Source organism: Hemiscyllium ocellatum, chromosome 2 (assembly GCF_020745735.1).
Source record: "Hemiscyllium ocellatum isolate sHemOce1 chromosome 2, sHemOce1.pat.X.cur, whole genome shotgun sequence".
Lineage (NCBI taxonomy): Eukaryota > Metazoa > Chordata > Chondrichthyes > Orectolobiformes > Hemiscylliidae > Hemiscyllium > Hemiscyllium ocellatum.
In genome coordinates, this window is record NC_083402.1 from 2,035,090 (window position 1) to 2,050,665 (window position 15,576).

The 15,576-nt window shown below is 50.0% G+C and overlaps 1 protein-coding gene across 1 annotated transcript in view; it reads right to left on the reverse strand.

Annotated features, from left to right (window-relative positions):
- Positions 1–1,101: 1,101 nt before the first annotated feature.
- The window catches only part of agxt2 (alanine--glyoxylate aminotransferase 2), a 75,999-nt gene continuing 61,524 nt past the window's right edge, over positions 1,102–15,576 (reverse strand). Inside the window, exons 11-14 of the mRNA XM_060847111.1 lie at positions 8,469–8,557; positions 7,653–7,802; positions 5,821–5,919; positions 1,102–1,279 (exon numbers count right to left, since the gene is read on the reverse strand). Coding sequence (XP_060703094.1) covers positions 1,160–1,279; positions 5,821–5,919; positions 7,653–7,802; positions 8,469–8,557 — 458 coding nt within the window. The 3' untranslated portion in view covers positions 1,102–1,159. The remainder of the gene's footprint in view (positions 1,280–5,820; positions 5,920–7,652; positions 7,803–8,468; positions 8,558–15,576) is intronic.

Genomic DNA, 15,576 nt, shown 5'->3' on the forward strand with positions numbered 1-15,576 from the left:
GAATACCCCCCTACGTCCCTGTTCCTGTAACTCGAGTACCCCCCTACGTCCCTGTTCCTGTACTTGAGTACCCCCCTACGTCCCTGTTCCTGTAACCGAATCCCACTGCTACAAAGCCCAACATACCATTTGCCTTCTCCAATGCCTGCAGCACCTGCACACTCACTCTGAACTATTGGTGTACAGGGACACCCAGGTCTTAGTGCACCTCCCTCTTTCACCAACCTATCGGCATTGAGATAATAATCTGCCTCCGGTCTTTGCTCCCAGGGTGGATAATCTCACATTTTATCCCCATTACACTGCATCTCCATGCATTTGCTCACTCACTCAACACGTGAAAGTGCGAACTGGATAAACGCAGCAGGTCAGGCAGCATCCCAGGAGCAGGAAAATCGATGTTTCGGGCCAATCCCCTTCAGGAATGATATTCCTGATGAAGGGCTTTTGCCCGAAACGTTGATTCTCCTGCTCCTCGGCTGCTGCCTGACCTGCTGTGCCTTTCCAGCACCGCTCTAATCTTCACTCACTGAACGTGGCCCGTTCACAGTGAAACAGCTCAGCGTTCCCCTCCCAGCTCACCTCACCTCTTCACTGCCTGCTATCTCCAAGTTCAGGGGGATGATGTTCAGGATCAGGACAGTCCATAGGAATGGCAGCTCCTCTCCCGGCTGCTGCTGCTGCTGCTCGGAATCTCTGCCGTTGGACTCTCCTTGAGCTTTCTCGGTGTGTGCTATGTTTTGAGAGTTTGTGAAATACACTGAAGCCACTGTCAGTGTCTGCCTCTTGGTGATGGCGTCAGCCACAGAGTAATGCTACAGGACAGTGACCATCAGCACTGAACCAGTGAGAGACACACAACCTATAACAGCCATCACAACATGTAACTTTTATTTAATAACTGTGTGGAATCAAACATTCAAGCTGCATAACAGAAAGGTGACCACTGGTTGACAAGTGGAAGCTGATCAACGGATATGTTGCCATTAACACAAAGGAGTTAGTTTTGGAATACAGCACTGTGCAATTCTGGCCGTGCTGTCAGTACGATGGGAGTTAATGGATGTGTTTGACGGGCATGAGGAAAGCAGTGGGGTTAGCTACTCTGACAGAGGCTGTTTTTGTCCTGATGGTGTGTATCTGCGCAGCCCTGGGTTAATCAGGGCGATACAGTCTGTAACCTCCGTGTGGTTTGTTTCTCGAGAGCCACTCGGCAGACGGACAGAGCAAAATCAACATCTTCCTTCGTGATGCACATCGGGGGCTTAATCCTGAAACTCTGTGAATAACAACCAAATACAACAGACTGAGTCAGGACAGGGACAGCACGGGGTTAGATACAGAGTAAAGCTCCCTCTACACTGTCCCCATCAAACACTCCCTAGGCAGGGACAGCACGGGGTTAGATACAGAGTAAAGCTCCCTCTACACTGTCCCCCCATCAAATACTTCCAGGACAGGGACAGCATGTGGGTAGATACAGAGTAAAGCTCCCTCTACACTGTCCCCATCAAACATAGAACATAGAAAAATACAGCGCAGTACAGGCCTTTCGGCCCTCGATGTTGCGCCGATCCAAGCCCACCTAACCTACACTAGCCCACTATCCTCCATATGCCTATCCAATGCCCGTTTAAATGCCCATAAAGAGGGAGAGTCCACCACTGCTACTGGCAGGGCATTCCATGAACTCACGACTCGCTGAGTAAAGAATCTACCCCGAACATCTGTCCTATACCTACCACCCCTTAATTTAAACTATGCCCCCTTGTAATAGCTGACTCCATACGTGGAAAAAGGTTCTCATGGTCAACCCTATCTAAACCCCTAATCATCTTGTACACCTCTATCAAGTCACCCCTAAACCTTCTTTTCTCCAATGAGAACAGCCCCAAGTGCCTCAGCCTTTCCTCATACGATCTTCCTACCATACCAGGCAACATCCTGGTAAACCTCCTCTGCACCCGTTCCAATGCCTCCACATCCTTCCTATAGTATGGCGACCAAAACTGCACACAATACTCCAGATGAGGCCGCACCAGAGTCTTATACAACTGCAACATGACCTCAGGACTCCGGAACTCAATTCCTCTACCAATAAAGCCCAGTACACCATATGCCTTCCTCACAGCACTATTTACCTGGGTGGCAACTTTCAGAGATCTGTGTACATGGACACCAAGATCCCTCTGCTCATCCACACTACCAAGTAGCCTACCATTAGCCCAGTACTCCATCTTCTCGTTACTCTTACCAAAGTGAATCACTTCACACTTAGCTACATTGAACTCCATCTGCCACCTTTCTGCCCAGCTCTGCAGCTTATCTATATCCCGCTGTAACCTGCCACATCCTTCCTCACTGTCAACAACTCCACCGACTTTCATATCATCTGCAAACTTGCTCACCCAACATCTAGCCCCTCCTCCAGGTCATTTATAAAAATGACAAACAGCAATGGTCCCAAAACAGATCCTTGCGGAACACCGCTGGTAACTGCACTCCAAGATGAACACTCCCAGGACAGACAGCATTGGGTTGGATACAGAGTAAAATTCCATCTACACTGTCCCTATCAAACACTCCCAGGGACAGCACAGGGTTTGATGCAGAGTAAAGCTCCCTCTACACTGTCTCCATCAAACACTCCCAGGGACAGCACAGGGTTTGATGCAGAGTAAAGCTCCCTCTACACTGTCTCCATCAAACACTCCCAGGGACAGCACAGGGTTTGATGCAGAGTAAAGCTCCCTCTACACTGTCTCCATCAAACACCCCCAGGACGGGGTCAGATACTGGGAAAGCTGTGTCTGTGTAATTTTGCTGATTGCTGACCCCGGGGAAACACATTCGATTCATTCTGTGTGACATTTGGAAATGGCTGAAGGCATTGTTTCATAACCCAAATTATTTCCAGATGTTTTGAAGTTGCAGACATTGCTGTGATATCACGATGAGCTGGGGAAGTGGGCTGAGGTGTGGGAGGTGGGCTTTCATTGCGATAAATGTCAGGTGTTGCACTGGACTGGTCAAACAGAGAGAGGATTGGCACAGTGAATGGACAGGCCCAGGGCTGGGTTATATAGCATGGCAGGGAAGTGAATTCAGCCCTTCCAGCTGAGACTGCCACTGGCTCCATCCCTAATGACCCACAGGGCATCCACATCGCTGTGGGGCTGGAGTCACGTGTAGGCCAGACTAGGTAAAGATGACCGTTTCCTTCCCGGAAGAACGTGAGTGACCACGATGGGGTTTTCCAACAATCCCCAAAGGGTTCACGGTCATTATCAGACTCATCATTCCAAATACGTACTGAATTCACATTCCGCCATCTGCCATGGGGGGATATGAAGCCAGGTTCCCAGGAAAGCCATTACCTGGGTCTTGGATTATTAGATTAGATTACTTACAGTGTGGAAACAGGCCCTTCGGCCCAACAAGTCCACACCGACCCGCCGAAGCGCAACCCACCCATACCCCTACATTTACCCCTTACCTAACACTACGGGCAATTTAGCATGGCCAATTCACCTGACCCGCACATCTTTGGACTGTGGGAGGAAACCGGAGCACCCGGAGGAAACCCACGCAGACACGGGGAGAACGTGCAAACTCCACACAGACAGTCACCTGAGTCTGGAATTGAACCCGGGTCTCTGGCGCTGTGAGGCAGCAGTGCTAACCACTGTGCCACCGTGCCGCCCACAATTATGGGGCATCTCCTCCCATTCCCTGATTTTTGTTTGGATTGGGAATGAAGGAAGAGCTCCTCTTTCCAAGGGGCCCCGTTGTGAGTGACAGAGCGGGGGCTGGGATAGGGAAGGAGGTGCCAGTTTCACCCCCTGACCTGGAGGTCTGCTCTGTTTCGAGGTGCTCCCCTGAGGGTCCCTCCCCCAGGGACCGGTGCTTATAACTCTGGGTTTTGTGTCAGGAATGTTACTCACAGATGAAACATGGAAATGGGAGTTGGGAAAATACCGAGTTCCCTCAAAGCTAACTTCTAAACCAGGCTTCTATCACATTGTAGGACTGAGAGCAGAAATGGCCACGTTTAATGCCAGGATCTTGCTCAGAGAAATCGGGGAAGTAACTTGTGGTGATTTAAAAGTCTGTCCATCAAAGATTTTAAATATTCGGTGAGGTAATGGCTGTTAGAATTTTGCCCAAAATGCTACAACACTGGTATCTACCTGAAAAAGGGGAAAATTACCCCGGTATGTCCCGTACTAAACAGCAGGACAAACCACGCCATTTACCACCCAATCAGTCTCCCCTTGATCCTCAGTAACGTGGTGGACGGGGTCAGTAACAGGGCTATCAAGCAGCACCTGCTCAGCAATAACCTGCTCAGTGACCCCCAGTTTGGGTTCCCCCAGGGTCACCCAGCTCCTGGCCTCATTCCAGCCTTGGGTCAAACATGGACAGAAGAGCTGGGTTCCAGAGGGGAGGGGAGAGGGACAGCCCTTGATACCAAGGCTGGATTTGACCGAGGGTGGCATCAAGGAGCCCTGGCAAAACTGGAGTCAGTGGGTGTCAGGGGCAAACACTCCCCTGGTTAGAGTCACAGCTGACACAGAGGAAGGTGGTTGTGGTTGTGGAGGGTCAGCCATCTCCGGTCCAGGACATCTCTGCAGGAGTCCCTCAGGGTAGTGACCTCGGCCCAACCACCTTCAGCTGCTTCATCAATGACCTTCCCTCCACCATAAGGACAGAAGTGGGGGATGTCAGGCAATGACCATCCCCCATGAGAGAGAATCCAGCCAATGCCCCTTGATACTCAATAGTATACCCTCAAACTATCACAGCCGAGCTTCCCTGACACTGGGGTAAGATGCTGCAACTCCTCCCTGAAGGAGGGAGAGCAACAGCGTGTGGGTCGCTGTGACTCAACGCAGCAGCTCAGGGGCAACAGAAAAGGGATCAGGTTCTTGTTTAAGAAGTACAAACAGCATTGCCTTGAGTGATCCCTGGGCCAGAGGAGGGAAGTTCGGAGCAGCTGGGCTTGTATCCATCTGAGTTTCGGGGAGTGAGAGGTGATCCTTTTAAACCATAATAGCCTGAGGGGTCAGGATGGAGTGACCCTGAGAGGATCTCCCCTCCTCCTGGGAAGCTGGCTATGAGGGACAACTGAAGCAGCTGCTGTTTGAGGGGGAGATGAAGGGGGTTACTGCTGCAGTTGGGGGGTTTGGGGTTTATTCACCACTGAGTGAGAGAGACCATGGAGGGCAGAGGGAGGGCAGGGCTGAGACCACGGGCACATTGCAGACTGTCAGTCTGCCATCAGCATCACCAGGCCAGCTGTACCTCACAGGCTCACAGAGCCAGAGTACAGACGGAGGCCATTCGGCCCATTCTGGCCAAACTGCTCATCAATAATCCACCAACCCCAATCCCATTATCCAGTACACCCACCCTGGTCAGGCTCCCTCTGCCCTCTCTCCCAGTGCTATCACACCCTGGTCAGGCTCCCTCTGCCCTCTCTCCCAGTGCTATCACACCCTGGTCAGTCTCCCTCTGTCCCCTCCCCCAGTGCTATCACACCCTGGTCAGTCTCCCTCTGCCCCCTCTCCCAGTGCTATCACACCCTGGTCAGTCTCCCTCTGCCCCCTCTCCCAGTGCTATCACACCCTGGTCAGTCTCCCTCTGCCCCCTCACCCAGTGCTATCACACCCTGGTCAGTCTCCCTCTGTCCCCTCTCCCAGTGCTATCACACCCAGTGCTGGTATTGTGCCCCGGTAGCCCCTGGGCTGGTGCCTGGGTGAAGTCAGCGTGCTGGCTGCTGGTCTGGGAGTGTGTCAGTGATCCAGTTGGATCTTTTACCTGTCCGTACATGCCCCCTTTTCCCAGGAGCAGTCCCATCTCTCGGCAGTCCTCCCAGATGTGGTTCATTTCTTGGGCAGGAAGAGGTTTCTGAGTGTCCTGTGGATGGAAAAGAAAATGTTTTGAATATCGGGAGAGTTGAACTTCTAAGATTCACTCTCGGAGACACACCGAGCCTGTGTCTGTCTGCACATTCAGCCAACATCCCCACCCTGCTTCCAGCTCTCTCTGGGTCAGTCAGGATCTGAAATCTGAATACAGCCTGCTGTCTGGAACAACCATTTAATACCTTGTATTCGTTTTAAAATAATGATGGAAAAGGATAGACCAGACGTTGAAGTTCTAAATTGGAGAAAGGCCAATTTTGACGGTATTAGGCAAGAACTTTCAAAAACTGATTGGGGCAGATGTTCGCAGGTAAAGGGACGGCTGGAAAATGGGAAACCTTCAGAAATGAGATAACGAGAATCCAGAGAAAGTATATTCCTGTCAGGGTGAAAGGGAAGGCTGGTAGGAATAGGGAATGCTGGATGACTAAAGAAATTGAGGGTTTGGTTAAGAAAAAGAAGGAAGCATATGTCAGGTATAGACAGGATAGATCGAGTGAATCCTTAGAAGAGTATAAAGGAAGTAGGAGTATACTTAAGAGGGAAATCAGGAGGGCAAAAAGAGGACATGAGATAGCTTTGGCAAATAGAATTAAGGAGAATCCAAACTGTTTTTACAAATATATTAAGGACAAAAGGGTAACTAGGGAGAGAATAGGGCCCCTCAAAGATCTGCAAGGCGGCCTTTGTGTGGAGCCACAGGAAATGGGGGAGATACTAAATGAATATGTTGCATCAGTATTTACTGTGGAAAAGGATATGGTAGATATAGACTGTAGGGAAATAGATGGTGACATCTTGCAAAATGTCCAGATTACAGAGGAGGAAGTGCTGGATGTCGTGAAATGGTTAAAGATGGATAAATCCCCAGGACCTGATCAGGTGTACCCGAGAACTCTGTGGGAAGCAAGAGAAGTGATTGCTGGGTCTATTGCTGAGATATTTGTATCATCGATAGTCACAGGTGAGGTGCCGGAAGACTGGAGGTTGGCTAACATGGTGCCACTGTTTAAGAAGGGCGGTAAAGACAGGAAACTATAGACCGGTGAGCCTGACCTCGGTGGAGGAAATCCTGAGGGACAGGATGTACATGTATTTGGAAAGGCAAAACTAATTAGGGATAGTCAACATGGCTTTGTGTGTGGGAAATCATGTCTCACAAACTTGATTGAATTTTTTGAAAAAATAACCAAGAGGATTGATGAGGGCAGAGCAGTAGATGTGATCTATAGGGACTTCATTCAGGCGTTCGACAAGGTTCCCCATGGGAGACTGGTTAGCAAGGTTAGATCTCATGGAATACAGGGAGAACTAGCCATTTGGATACAGAACTGGTTCAAAGGTAGAAGACAGAGGGTGATGGTGGAGGGTTGTTTTTCAGACTGGAGGCCTGTGACCAGTGGAGTGCCACAAGGATTGGTGCTGGGCCCTCTACTTTTTGTCATTGACATAAGGCTGTCGGTTTGTGTCAAACTGTTTTACCCCAGAACCCCTTCAACTGAGCAGCACCCCCACACTCCCCCAACACCCACACTCCCCCAACACCCACACTCCCCCAACACCCACCCAACACCCCACAGAGCCCCCACACTCCCCCAACACCCACCCAACACCCCACAGAGCCCCCACAACACTCACACAGGACACCAACAGCTCTGACCCCCCCCACCCCCACAGCGCACCATCCCCCCTCCCCCCATCGCTGAGGGGCAGTGAGGTACTTACCCGACTGTCCACCATCTCCATGCCAACCATCAGCCCCTTACCGCGGACGTCCCCCACAATCTCGAACTCTTGGCGCAGTTTCTCCAGCCCCAGGAGCAGCCGGTTCCCCAGGGTCAGGCAATTCTCCATCAGACTCTCCTCCTCGATCACCTTCAAACAGAGAGCACCCCGTCACCCCATCACCCCCACACACCCCCACCCCGCCACCCCACACCCCCACACACCCCCACCCCGCCACCCCACACCCCCACACACCCACACCCACACCCCGTCACCCCACACACCACCCACACACCCCGCCACCCCCCACACCCCATCACCCCACACCCCATCCACACACCCACCCCCACACCCCATCACCCCCACCCCCACACCGCCACCCCCACACACCCCATTACCCAACACCCCATCACCCCCACACCCCGTCACCCCACATCCCACCCACACACCCACCCCCACACCCCGTCACCCCACACCCCACCCACACACCCCATCACCCCCACACCCCGTCACTCCATCACCCCCACACACCCACCCCCACACCCCGTCACCCCACACCCCCACCCCCACACACCCCATCACCCCACCCACACACCCACCCCCACATCCCATCGTCACCCCACACCCCACCCACACCCCGTCACCCCACACCCCACCCACACCGCCACCCCCACACCCCGTCACCCCACACACCCACATACCCACCCCCACACCCCATCACCCCACACCGTCACCCCCACACCCCGTTCTCCCCCCCCCGGGGTGTGTTCACCCCCCCCGGGGTGTGTCGCCCCCTGCTGGCCGGGAGGTGCTGACCTTGAGGACGGTGGAGCCAATAGTACAGGCCACGGGGTTCCCTCCGAACGTGTTGAAGGTTGTTGCTTCAGACATGGAGGCAGCGATCTCTGAAAGACACCAGGAAGGGAGAGGCAGGGCCTGGGTCACCCTGGTGTCACCCTCGTTCAGGGGCTGAGTGTGCAGGGTCTCTCTGCACGGAGCAAGGTCTGTGTAATGTTCACCATCCCTGAGAGGGTGTTAGAGTACACCAGCAGGGAGGGACTGTTGGGGCTCTATAAGGCACTGGTCAGATCACATCTGGAACATTGCGAGCAGTTTTAGAACATAGACCTAGAGCAGTACAGCGCAGTACAGGCCCTTCGGCCCACGATGTAGTGCTGGCCTTCTATCCTACTCCAAGATCAGAGTAACCTACAAATACCCTTCATTGTACTATCCCCCATGGGCCTATCCAAGAGTCACTTAAATGTCCCTAATATCTCTGACTCTACTCCCACTGCTGGCAGAGCGTTCCTCACACCCACCACTCTCTGTGGAAAGATCCTACATCTGACACCCTCCCTAAACCTTCCTCCAATGCACCTTGTGATAGACATTTCCACCCTGGGAAAAAGCCTCTGTCTATCCACCCTATCTGTGTCTCTCACCATCTTGTACACCTCGATCAAGTCACCTCTCATCCTTCTTCACTCCAACGAGAAAACCCCTAGCTCCCTTAACCTTTCCCCATAAGACACACTCTCCAGTCCAGGCAGCATCCTGGGAAATCTCCTCTGCACCCTCGCTAAAGCTTCCACATCCTTCCTATAATGAGGTGACCTGAACTGAACACAATATTCCCAGTGTGGTCTAACCAGTGCCCTATAGAGCTGCAGCATAACCTCGCGGCTCTTAAACTCAATCCCCAGCTAATGAAAGACAACACACCGTACACCTTCTTAACAACCCTATCAACTTGGGTGGCACCTTTGAGGGATCTATGTACATGGATCCCAATATCCCTCTGTTCCTCCACACTGCCAGGAATCCTGCCTTTAACCCTGTAATCTGCAATCAAATTCGACCCTCCAAAGTGAATCACTTCACACTTTTCCAGGGTAAACTCCATCTGCCACTTCTCAGCCCAGTTCTGCATCCTCTCAATGTCCGGTTGCTACCTACAACAGCCCTCCACATTGTCCACCACTTCACCAACCTTTGTTTTCCCCAGGGCAGGACTGACTGGGACGAGGGGGTCATAGTTTGAAGATATTAGGAGGAAGGTATAAAGGAGATGTCAGAGGTAGGTTCTTTACACAGAGAGTTGTGAATGCATGGAATGCGTTGCCAGCGGTGGTGGTGGAAGCAGAGTCATTGGGGACATTTAAGCGACTGCTGGACATGCAGATGGATAGCAGTGAGTTGAGGGGTGTGTAGCTTAGATTATTATATTTTACACTAGGATTAAATCTCAGCACAACATGGTGGGCCGAAGGGCCTGTTCTGTGCTGTACTTTTCTATGGTCTATATTCATCGGCAAACTTACTAACCCACCCCTTCCACTTCCTCATCCAAGTCATTTATAAAAATCACAAACAGCAGAGGTCCCAGACAGATCCCTGTGGAACATCACTGGTCACTGAGCTCCAGGCTGAATACTTTCCATCTATTACCACCCTCTGTCTACTATGGGCCAGCCAATTCTGCATCCCATGCCTCTTTACTTTCTGAATGAGTCTACCATGGGGAACCTTATCAAATGCCTCATTAACATCCATGTCCACCACATCCACTGCTCTACCTTCATCAATCTGATTTGTCACACCCTCGAAGAATTCAATAAGGTTTGTGAGGCATGACCTGCCCCTCACAAAGTCACGCTGACCATCTCTAATCAAAGCTGTGGTTTTCCAAGTAATTGTAAATCCTGTCTCTCAGAATCCTCTCCAATAATTTGCCCACCACAGACGCAAGATTGACTCGTCTGTAATTCAAAGAACAAAGAAAATGTACAGCCCAGGAACAGGCCCTTCGGCCCCTCCAAGCCTGAGCTGATCCAAATCTACTGTCTAAACCTATCACCCAATTCCTAAGCATCTGTATCCCCCTGTTCCCCACCTACTCATGCATCTGTCCAGACGCATCTTAAATGAATCGCCCGTGCCTGCCTCTACCACCTCTGCTGGCAACGTGTACCAGACACCCACCACCCTCTGTGTGAAGTACTTACAGCATGCATCCCCTTAAACTTTCCACCTCTCACCTTGAAAGCGTGACCTCTCGTTATTGAATCCTTCACCCTGGGATAAAGCTTGTCTCTACCCACCCTGTCTATACCCTTCATGATTTTGTAAACCTCAGTCAGGTCCCCCCTCAATCTCCTTTTTTCTAATGAAAATAAACCTAACCTACTCACCCTCTCTTCATCGCTAGCACCTTCCATACCAGGGAACATCCTCGTAAACCTTCTCTGCACCCTCTCCAAAGCGCCCACATCCTTTTGGTAATGTGGTGACCAGAACTGTACACAGTATTCCAAATGTGGCCGAACCAAAGTCTTGACCAAATTTTAACATGACCTGCCAGCTCTTATACTCAATACCCCGTCCAATGAAGGCAAACCTACTATATGCCTTCTTGACCACTCTATCCACCTGTGCAGCAACCTTCAGGGTACAATGGACCTGCACTCCCAGATCTCTCTGCCCATCAACTTTTCCCAAAACTATTCCGTTTACAGTAATTCCCAGGATTATCCCTATTTCCTTTCTTGAATGAAGGAATAACATTTGCCACCCTCCAAACATCTGGCCCTACCCTAGTGGACAGTGAAGACACAAAGATCATCACCAAAGGGGCAGCAACCTCTTACCTCACTCCCAATAATAACTTTGGGTATATCCCGTCTGGCCCAGGGGACTTATCTAGCCTCATGTTTTTCAAACTTTTCAGCACATTTTCCTTCTTAACATTTACCTGTTCCAGCATATCAGTCTGTTTCACGCTGTCCTCCCATACATCAACGTCCCTCTCAGGAATGAATACTGAAGCAAAGTATTCATTAAGGACCTCCCCTACCTCCTCCGACTCCAGGCACATGTTCCCTCCACTATCCCTGATTGGCCACACCCTCACTCTGGCCATCCTCTTCTTCCTCACATAAGTGTAGAGTGCCTTAGAGTTTTCCTTAATCCTACCCTCTAAAGCTTTGTCATTCCCCCTTCTCCCTCTCCTAAATCCATTTTTCAGTTTCTCCTTGGCTACCTTGTAACATTCAAGAGCCCTGTCTGATCCTTACCTCCTCAATCTGAAGTAAGCTTCCTTCTTCCTCTTGACTAGATGTTCCACATCCCTTGTCATCCAAGGTTCCTTCACCCTACCATCCCTTCCTTGCCTCACTGTGACCAACCTGTCCAGCACTGTCAGCAAATGCACCCTAAACAACCTCCACATTTCTGTCGTGCATTTTCCTGAGAACGTGTTCCCAATTTAGACACCCTAGTTCCTGCCAATAGCTGTATAATTTGTCCCCTGCCCCCATTAAATACTTTCCCCAATACTGTCTGCTGCTAACCTTCGCCATGACTATAGTAAAGGTCAGGGAGTTATGATCGCTATCACCGACATGCTCTCCCACTGAGAGATCTGACACCTCACCTGCTTTGTTGCCAAGCACCAAATCCAAAATGGCCTCCCTTCCAGTCGGCCTATCTACGTATTGAGTCAGGAATCCTTCCTGGACACACCTGACAAAAACTGCTCCATCCAGACTATTTGAACTAAGGAGGTTCCAATCAATATTAGGGACGTTAAAGTCACCCAAGATAAAAACCCTGTTCCTTTCCAAAATCTGCTTCCCAATCTGTTCCTGTTGCTGTTGGGGGGGCTATAGAAAATTCCCAATAAAGTGACTGCTCCTTTCCTGTTTCTGACTTCCACCCATACTGACTCTGTGTTCCACCCACCCTCCTCGAAGACCTCCCTTTCTGTAACGGTAATACTGCTGCTGCTAGTGAGGTGAGGAATAGGGAGAGAGAGGAGCTGAACACGAGGCTACAGGGATGGTGCAGGAGGGAGGGTTTTGGGTTTTAGGATAATTGGAGCTCTTTCTGGGGTAGGTGGGACCTCTACAAGCAGGATGGTCTTCATCTGAACCAGAGGGGAACCAATATCCTGGGGGGGGAGGAAATTCACTAAAGCTATTAAGGTGGATTTAAACTAATACAGCAGGGGGATGGGAACCAAAACTGTAGGACAGGTACAGAAGAGGATGAGAGTAGGGAGTTCCCAAATCAAGTATCTGACACTGGCAAGCGAGAACCTGGATTGAAGTGCGTGTACTTCAATGTGAGGAACATCCAAAATAAAGTGGGTGACCTTGCAGCGTGGGTTGGTACCTGGGATTTCGATGTTGTGGCCATTTCGGAGACATGGATAGAGCAGGGACAGGAATGGCTGTTGCAGGTTCCAGGATTCAGCTGTTTCAGTAAGAACAGAGAAGATGGTAAAAGAGGGGGAGGTGTGGCATTGTTGGTCAAGGACAGTATTACAGTTGTAGAAAGGATGTTTGGGGACTTGTCAACTGAGGTAGTACGGGCTGAGGTTAGAAACAGGAAAGGAGAGGTTCACCATGCTGGGAGTTTTCTATCGGCCTCCGAATAGTCCCAGAGATGTAGAGGAAAGGATAGGAATGATGATTCTGGATAGGAGTGAGAGAGGCAGGGGAGTTATCATGGGGGACTTCAACTATCCAAATATTGACTGGGAACACTACGAGTACTATAGATGGGTCAGTTTTTGTCCAGTGTGTGCAGGAGGGTTTCCTGACACAGTATGTAGACAGACCTATAAGGGGCGAGGCCACATTGGGTTTGGTACTGGGTAATGAGCCCGGCCAGGTGTTAGACTTGGAGGTAGGTGAGCACTTTGGAGACAGCGATCACAATTCTGTCAGGTTTACTTTAGTGATGGAAAGGGATAGGTGTACTCCACCGAGCAAGAGTTACAGCTGGGGGAAGGGAAATTACGATGCAATTAGGAAAGATTTAGGAAGCGCAGAATGGGGAAGGAAACTGCAGGGGATGGGCACATTAAAAATGTGGAGCTTATTCAAGGAAAAGCTCCTGTGTGTCCTAGATAAGTATGTACCTCTCAGACAGGGAGGAAGCTGTAGAGTGTGGGAGCTGTGATTTACGAAGGAAGTGGAATTCCTGGTCAAAAGGAAGAAGGCGGCTTATGTTAGGATGGGATGTGAAGGCTCAGTTAGGGCACGTGCGGGTTACAAGGCAGCCAGGAAAGACCTAAAGAGAGAGCTCAGAAGAGCCAGGAGGAGACATGAGAAGTTGTTGGAGGATACAATCAGGCTAAACCCTAAGGCTTTCTATAGATATTTAAGGAATAAAAGAATGACGAGAGTAAGATTAGGGCCATTCAAGGATAATAGTGGGAAGCTGTGTGTGGAGTCAGAGGAGATAGGGGAAACATTAAATAAATATTTTTCGACAGTGTCCACTATAGAAAATGAAAATGTTGGCGAGGAAGATACAGAGATACTTGCATCTAGACTAGAAGAGATTGAGGTTCACAAGGAAGAGGTTTTAGAAATACTGCAGAGTGTGAAAACAGACAAGTCCCCTGGGCCGGATGGGATCTATCCCAGGATCCTCTGGGAAGCAAGGGAAGAGATTGCTGAGCCTTTGGCATTGATCTTTAAATCGTCATTGTCTACAGGAATAGTGCCTGAGGACTGGAGGATAGCAAATGTGGTTCCCCTGTTCAAGAAGGGGAGTAGAGACAATCCTGGTAATTATAGACCAGTGAGCCTTACTTCAGTTGTTGGTAAAGTGTTAGAAAAGGTTATAAGAGATAGGATTTATAATCATCTAGAAAAGAATAATCTGATTAGAGATAGTTAGCACGGTTTTGTGAAGGGTAGGTCATGTCTCACAAACCTTATTGAGTTCTTTGAGAAGGTGACCAAACAGGTAGATGAGGGTAAACCGGTTGATGAGGTGTATATGGATTTCAGCAAGGCATTCGATAAGGTTCCCCACAGTAGGCTGTTGTACAAAATGCAGAGGAATGGGATTGTGGGAGATATAGCAGCTTGGATCAGTAATTGGCTTGCTGAAAGAAGACAGAGGGTGGTGGGTGATGGGAAATGTTCATCCTGGAGTCCAGTTACCAGTGGTGTACCGCAAGGGTCGGTATTGGGTCCACTGCTGTTCATCATTTTTATAAACGACCTGGATGAGGGGGTAGAAGGGTGGGTTAGTGAATGTGCAGACGACACTAAGGTCGGTGGAGTTGTCGATAGTGACGAAGGATGTTGCAGGTTACAGAGAGACATAGATAAGCTGCAGAGCTGGGCTGAGAGGTGGCAAATGGAGTTTAATGCAGACAAGTGTGAGGTGATTCACTTTGGTCAGAGTAACCGGAATGCAAAGTACTGGGCTAATGGTAAGATTCTTGGTAGTGTAGATGAGCAGAGAGATCTCGGTGTCCATGTACATAGATCCCTGAAAGTTGCCACCCAGGTTGACAGGGTTGTTAAGAAGGCATACAGTGTTTTAGCTTTTATTAACAGAGGGATCGAGTTCCGGAACCATGAGGTTATGCTACAGCTGTACAAAACTCTGGTGTGGCCGCACTTGGAGTATTGTGTACAGTTCTGGTCACCACATTATAAGAAGGATGTGGAAGCTTTGGAAAGGGTGCAGAGGGGATTTACCAGGATGTTGCCTGGTCTGGAGGGAAGGTCTTACGAGGAAAGGCTGAGGGAACTGAGGTTTTCGTTAGAGAGAAGAAGGTTGAGAGGTGACTTAATAGAGACATACAAGATAATCAGAGGGTTAGATAGGGTGGACAGGGAGAGCCTTTTTCCAAGTATGGTGACAGTGAGCACGAGGGGGCATAGCTTTAAATTGAGGGGTGATAGATAGAGGACAGATGTCAGAGGTAGTTTCTTTACTCAGAGAGAAGTAGGGGTGTTGTATGCCCTGGTGTTGTATACCTCAGTGTTGTATACCCCGGTATTGTGTACCCTGGTGTTTTGTACCCTGGTGTTGTATACCCCGGTGTTGTATACCCCAGTGTTGTATACCTCAGTGTTGTATACCTGGTGTTGTATACCCCGGTATTGTATAC